The 7,649-nt window shown below is 40.0% G+C and overlaps 1 protein-coding gene across 3 annotated transcripts in view; it reads right to left on the reverse strand.

Moving 5' to 3' along the window:
* Positions 1 to 7,649, reverse strand: part of Nbas (neuroblastoma amplified sequence) — a 313,151-nt gene that overhangs the window by 151,177 nt on the left and 154,325 nt on the right. For all 3 annotated transcript variants that reach the window (XM_026788959.1, XM_013353527.1, XM_005366539.3), the window contains exon 32: positions 7,219 to 7,332. In XM_026788959.1, the coding sequence (XP_026644760.1) occupies positions 7,219 to 7,332 (114 nt within the window). The remainder of the gene's footprint in view (positions 1 to 7,218; positions 7,333 to 7,649) is intronic.

Consider the following 7,649-nt stretch of genomic DNA (forward strand, 5'->3'; position numbering starts at 1 on the left):
ACACACACACACACACACACAGATATAAAGGATAGTCTACAGTCCTACAAAGGACTTGAATTTTCCTTTACTAAGGAAAAAGTCTATATTTCAAAAACAGGTTATTAAATGAGCCCTTATGACCTCAGGTCAATCACCAGGCCCCTTATGATGGAGGAAATTAGCTCACCCAAGTTGTATTTGACCTCTGCTCTGATGCCACACACAATAAATAAAATGTAAAACCCAAACAAAGACTGTCCAAATTGAGGGAGAACTGCTGACTTGTCTCTAAACCAGACCACCACCACCAATCAAATCTTTGAACAATCCGTAAGCATAGCTAAACCTCAACTTTGGCCTGCCCTCCACACTTCAGTCTTAGCAAAGTCCTCACCAACTAGGTAAGCCAGAATCCCCACTATGGGTATACTGTACTGCCTCATCTCGTATGTTCATTTCTCTTCTGCTAATATTTGACCATTCTGGACTCTTAAAAAGAACCATATCCTGTTATGTTCAGAGAGTGGAATCCTCTCTTACCCTTGATGGGTGTTCTTGATAATCTTACACACACACACACACACACACACACACACACACACACACACACACACGAGAAAGAAAGAGAGAGAGAGATTCGTACACATACTCTCACACACAAGACACTTAGCCATGCACACACACACACACACACACACACACACATGTGCACACACACACACAAAGAATACACTAGTATTTGCACTTCTGACTGTCATTGAGAAGCCAATAGCAGGAGAAAACTCCAGCACCTTGACTTCCTAGAGAGCCAACAGAAACCCAACTAATGGGAAGCAGTAAAATGCCACAGAGATACAATAGAACCATTCAGTTAAAATTGTCAAGGTAATTAAGACTATTGGGCTTCTCAAAAATCAGGAAATGCTAAACAAAGTTTGTATGCCCAACTACAATAGTTACTACTTCAGAAATGTGTGTGGCTTTCATGGTATTCTTTGACTTAATGAATACATGGTTACTGAACAAAGTATTTAAAAAAACACATTCCTTGTGTTTCAATAAATTGGTACAACAGTAAGACTGAATTGGTACTGCAACATACTCTTTGAAGATGTCTGAATCCACAGAACCCTGAACACAGCTAGCTATTGTGGAACAACACATATCCATCAGGGTTTAAGGATTTCAATTCCCTACTGAGCTGTGTATGGTCTCCGATGTTTAAGATGGCTTCTATAGAAACAGACATGTCTGGCAGCCCTCCATGGCCTGAGAGCTGTTACTAGAACACAGTCAGCCTGGGCACCAGAACACGGAGTGCTCATCACCCTGAGTGCACAGCACCCTCTCAGAGCACTTTCCTCAAGACCGTATGGTCATGAGAACCACTGTGTTCACTATGAACTTGACATCTTAGTTCTTCTTTACTTTGTGCTCAATGGACACCCATTTCCTATCTTGCACCGACCTGAATTTGCTGATATAAACTTTGAAGAACTGTGGGACAGTATGGACACAGACTTTTAATAAGAAGACCTCATTTTCAGCGTTGAACATTTAATGTCAGAAGGGACCCAGCACTCAATGACTATAGAGACTATAGTGGAGGGATTTTGTTTTGAATTCATCTTTATAAAAATGTGTGATACATTCCTTGTATTTGAAAGGAATGCCTGAGACATAAACATCTGAGTGCAAAGTGCTCAGACAATGAAAAACTTTAGCTGACAACATCAGAGACCACTACCTATTCAGTAATACAAGGACTTAGGGGCGGGTTTTTGTTAAAGCACTGACTCTTTCCTGGGCCTGCAAATGTCCAGTAAGTGACTGAAAGCTCAATAAACGCTGGCCTCTCTGTCTCCACTACATCCATCTCTTTCACTCCAAGTCATTTTGTCCTTCAGTCACCTCAGGCTCCAGAAACAAGGGGTCTAATGGATAAACAGCTGGCAGGAGTAGGTTCCATCCCCAAGCAGCCGTGATTGTGGCACTGAAACAAGGCCTCCTGGATCAGTCATAAGATAATGACCAACAGGCCAGAGCCCGACTCTGCTCCCTTCCCTGTATAATCTAGGAGCTCTGGATGTTTCCCTGGAAGACTGAAGGAGCATCATTAGTCCTCTTTATAGAACCAATTTAGATACAGTGAATAAGATGCTTTTCCAACTTTTCACCTTTGCTCCTTTTGGTTTGGGGACAGGTGGCCATACCTAATTATGTAGATAGCCTCAGAGTTGAGACTTCATTCCAGGGCTTTACTAATCAAGGCCAGGAATCAGAGCTTCCAGTTAGCCTCTAAGTAGGAGGTTTCCACTTCAATATATATACATATATAAATATATATTTGCTTGTTTTCTTAAACACCTTAAAAGTTTTCCTATTTTAGTCTACAGGACTCTGAACCAATCCAGGTTTGACTCTACCTGATTCATGAGGCTATCTGCTAAATTAACTGATTATAGTTTTAATGCATCTCCACTTAGCTTTTAATAAGCCCTTTAAGTTTCCTACTATAAAGACCTCAGTGTAGCAAACTAAAATATAAATTATTTGGAATAGTCTCCCTCAACATTTTAGCAAATATTAAGACCTTTTTAAAACAGCATGCACATATCTCAGCAACGCAGACATAAGTATGTCAAGAATGGCAAGGAAATTTTTTCTAATATACTAATAAAATTTTTCTATTGTTTTAAAAATCATATGCTCAATTCAACTGAGTATACACTGCCACGATAACGATAACCAGGAAGTTAGCACGGTCTAAGCCAAGGTCATTATGAAAACCTAGATTATAAATTTCATTGAATAAAAAAGTATTATGCCACTTATAGATGTCAAAGGCACTGTTATAATGTAACTTCACCGCCACCCCCAACTCTAGGTAAGCCACATGACATTTTTGTCTTAGCTGTCCTTAAAAGGTAGCAGCATGAAAGAAAGCATAGATCAACAAGTAATGATACAATAGTTCACTTTAAATACAATATAAACTAACTCAAACTTACATCCATATGGTTTATAACATGGTCTATTTTTCACTTAGAAAATGAAAAACAATCTTCCCTCTAATTTAATGATTCTTATTTGAGAATACTTCCTGTGAAAAGACAACTTAACTAAAAGAAAATGTACAGAAGGTGAACAACATGCACACTTCCTACATGCGTGGGGCGCCCCAGCAAGAAACAAACCACAAGAAAGCCTCTTGAACACAGCACACCCACAGACACAAAGGAAGACCCTCCCTCACCTTCCTCTTGAAGGAAGCCTGCCCAGACATTCTCTGTTAAACTGTAATATACTCCTTTACTTCTCGATTTTCAGAGACTTACTTGTGACTAACCATATATACACACATGAGGAAATGCACATATCATTTTTAATGTAAACACATTCCCTACCTAATACTCTTGAAATGCTTGCAGTTGTGCATAATATATACAATAGTGAAAGAGTCAAGTGCATTTTTTCTCATGTGTCTTGGCTAGGCTCTAAATACTAAACTCATTGTTGAAGACAATGTGAAAGACCCTAGCAATTAAGTGAAAAGGTTAATCCTGGATAATCTTGGGAGGCAGACAGAGTCACAGAAAAAGATTCACAGATGAAAGGGATGGGGGTGGGTAAGGGTGAAAGGCTCCTATGCAGAGCAGTCTTAGGCCATACCTGTGGAACTAGACCAGGTCCTAATCTTCTCACCTAGCCACAGGAATTTCAGACTCAACCAACCCACCTCATGGTAGCAGAAGCCAATCTTGTACAGCAGTCTCTCATGCTATATTTGCTTTACTTCTCTGGTAGGAGCAGGAGTAATAAAACAAGGGACTTCACCTATTACTTCTCTTTTTATACATGTTTTTAAATGGACAGGGTCTCAATAAGCAGTATAAATTGAGCTCCAAATTGCAACCTTCCTGTCTCAGCCTTCCCAGGAAATATGAATATTTATTTATATGTGTCAATACCTTTACACATTATTTTCTCTTATTAAGATCAATAAACCCCATATCTGATGATTTCTGCACAAAGAGTCATACACTTATAAAAGTGTTATGAAGGAGATGAAGTACACAGAGGCCACTGAGAGCCATCACACAACATCAGAAAGAGTATACACACAGATAAAAGCAGAAGGTAGAAAGGCAATTGCCTGGCTAAAAAACAAACTGATTTCTCTAATACTATGTCTTCACTTTCAAAATGAGATTCACCTCTCTGCCTATGTACACATAGGCACACAGTAACAAGGATTAGAGATAGATATTAAAGAATGAAGCTGTATGAAATATTAAAAAATAAAATTGAAATCATTATTGTTGATAAATTTTACATGAAGAATGGCCAAATAGCAATCATGAAGTCCAAAGTTACTTAGTTGAAAATTAAAAGTTGATCAGGTAATCCAAAACTCAATATGGTTAAGAGCAGTCCTAGAAAATGTTGTTAAGCAAGTATATTCTCAGAGACAAGAGCCAGGAGTGTGGGGGCTCACAGAGAACGATGAAAGAAACATTCGTGGCTGTGGTGCTCATGTGTGTCATTCTGACCTCAGGAGGCTACAGATTAGACGAGAAGCAAACCTGGGCTACAAACCAAGACTATTCCTTCCATGGATTGTCTGAAGAACATTAATGGTTCCATAACAAACAGCTTTGAGTACTGAAGTACAACATAAAATATGTCTGCTAATAGCTATATGTTCCCTTCAAGTAAGGGGCCAAACTCCCCTCCACCAACAATGAGTCTTGGTTATTTATGATGACTCTCCTGTTCCCACAGTTTATGTCTGCATGTTTTGAGTAACATGATGGAATTGAGCACTGCCCCATGTCTGTACTCAAGACACGAGTCATCCCTGTATCCACTGTACAATAAGACACGTCTATGTAAGCTGGTCTCCTGATGTAGGTGGGTCTTCTATCTATCTGTTGCTTTCATTGGCTAATTAATAAAGAAAATTGTTTGGCCTGATAGGTCAGAACATAGGTAGGAGGGGAAGACAGAACAGAATGCTAGGAGGAAGAAGGCAGTGAGGCAGATGCCATGACTCTCCAACCTGAGATGGACGCACGTTAGGATCTTTCCTGGTAAGCCACCACCTCATGGGGCTACACAGATTACTAAATATGGGTTAAGCAAGATGTGAGAGTTAGCCAATAAGAGGCTAGAACTAATGGGCCAGGCAGTGTTTAAATGAATACAGTTTCCATGTAAGTATTCCAGGGCTAAGCTAGCTGTGCAGGAGTAGGGCGGGACAAAAAGCAGGCCTGCTTGCCTCATCACTACAGTCTCCAGTCACTCTGCATCATTCTGGTTATCAGTCCCACTGTCACAATATACAGTGTTCATGTACCCGTCAGTTACTTAGTGGGGTCCTGAAGTGCCAAAATGAAAATGGTTGCCATTTGAGTATGCCAGAAACAAAATGAAGTCATGAAGGGCAAGCTTTAAGGAAAATGTGAAAGGTCTGGATTTAATGAGCATAGTAAGAACAAGTCTTCGGCCTGTGAAGCTGGGAAAGGGAAACGTCACTGTAGTTCTAAAATCATACTTCAAACTGTAAAAGCTGCAGTCTCTGGAGCAGGTGCGGGATTAAGGCAGAAAAGACACTAAATCTGTACCTGATAGAGACTTTTGTGTAAACGCACACAGCTCACAAGATCAATTTGTTGAACAATTTTTATACTTTAGCCTTATGTTTCAACGATACTGCTCCAAGTTGGAATATCATACAAGACACAGCATGTTAGCATTTGGGAAGTGAAGTGTGGCCAATCTGAGATGATCTGAAGTTTTATAACTAAATTAGCTGCAATAAGGAAAACAGATCCAAGTACCATGCATCTCCACACGCTTCTACAGTATCCTCAGGAAGAATGCTCTCCTCGTAGAACTGTTTGAAGGCTGGCTGGTCCATTCATTATATGTCACAATCAAAGCAAGACACTATTCTAACAGGTGCAGAGGTGACGAACAGCACATCTGTAAGAGCTAGGCCCTCATGAAATCTACCCTTCATGTTGGAAGAGCTTTTCTATGCATGCACTCAGTTGGTTCTCTTATTACTAGACTATGGGTAACCAAAATGGACAGCTTTCCTGTTTCCTAGATATGCACTCTGGACAAATAAAGCTTGCAAACTTATAGCACACATACACTCGCGCTCACGCGCGCGCGCGCACACACACACACACACACACACACACACACACAATCAGGATCAAACAATTTTTCTGAGTCTACATTCAATGTTCTCCCAGGGAGCCCAAAATGCCTCAGAGAAGCCAGGTCCCAAGACCTTTCCGAGGGTGTAGCAGATGTCAGCGTTGTGCTCCAAGCTGCGAAGTGATACATTTTTATTAGAAGACCTTAATAAGAGTTCTACTTATTAGTACCTCGAAATAGTAACCTATGTGTCTACTAAATATATTGAATTTATAAAGGCTAAAAATAAAAACAATTTTTTTTACTTTTGAGTCTGTTTCATGGTTTAGACTACGACAAACTCAAACCACTATTAAAGAACAAAATACCCAACAATTATTCTTATAGAAATATAAATATACATATATGTATGTATATATATTCACACACACACATATATATATACATGTATATGTATGTGTATATATGTGAATATGTATATTTCAAAAAAATACAAAACTAGCACTAAAATATTCTGGTAGGTAGGAGCACTATAGTTAATGGAGCGTAAAATGCAGAGTCAGAGATTTTCCTTGAAAGTCAGGCTCCTACTTCATCCTGGTAAGCAGCACGCTTAACTTCTGAATTTCTATTATAAAATGGGAAGCTAACCAACACTGTAACAATTTCGCAAAAAACTGAATGAGCTAAAATGTATGATAACTTTGCCAAATAGTAAGTGCACAAAACTTTCTACCGAGTTTATCAGAACTATCAGACGCAGTCTGGCTTGTGAGTGTGCTGGTACAGTGGGTGCTTCACACAGCAGTCTCCTTTGAATGATAACAAGAACTTCTGCTGACTTCACAACTGTAGACCCTGATTAAGCCCTTTTCACTCAAGGGCATCTGATTTTCCCAAAACTTCAGTGAACACACACTTTAATAACAGGCTAAAATTTCTAGAAAATATTGTTCCTTGCTTTAAAAAGAAAAAAAAAAGTTCTTCTGAGCAACTGAGCAAATCCTGATGCTCATATAGACTGATGTGATAAATGGGACAGGAGTTTAGCACTCAGAGACTTACCTGCAACCCTCAGCAACTCAGCAAGGCCTAGCAGCTTGGCTGACTGTTTGTAGCATGTGGGAGACTGCAAAACACACTCCTTGATGAGGCTGATCCGATCAGAACACAAGCGCACTAAAACAGACAGTGAAGAACTTCATGAACGCAAGAAGGGGTGCCACAAATGTTCAAGCATTAGGGAACCAAAATGTAATTACTGATCTCAGAGTGGCTGTAGTGACATACCCCTGTAATTCAACAGTGCTGAGGCTAAGGCAGGATGATCACACATTTGAGTCCAGCGTGGACTATATAATAAAGACTCATCTGCCGGGCGATGGTGGCGCACGCCTTTAATCCCAGCACTTGAGAGGCAGAGGCAGGTGGATCTCTGTGAGTTCGAGACCAGCCTGGTCTACAGAGCTAGTTCCAGGATAGGCTCCAAAGCCACA

The sequence above is a fragment of the Microtus ochrogaster genome, unplaced genomic scaffold (genome assembly GCF_000317375.1).
Source record: "Microtus ochrogaster isolate Prairie Vole_2 unplaced genomic scaffold, MicOch1.0 UNK10, whole genome shotgun sequence".
Taxonomy (NCBI): Eukaryota; Metazoa; Chordata; class Mammalia; order Rodentia; family Cricetidae; genus Microtus; species Microtus ochrogaster.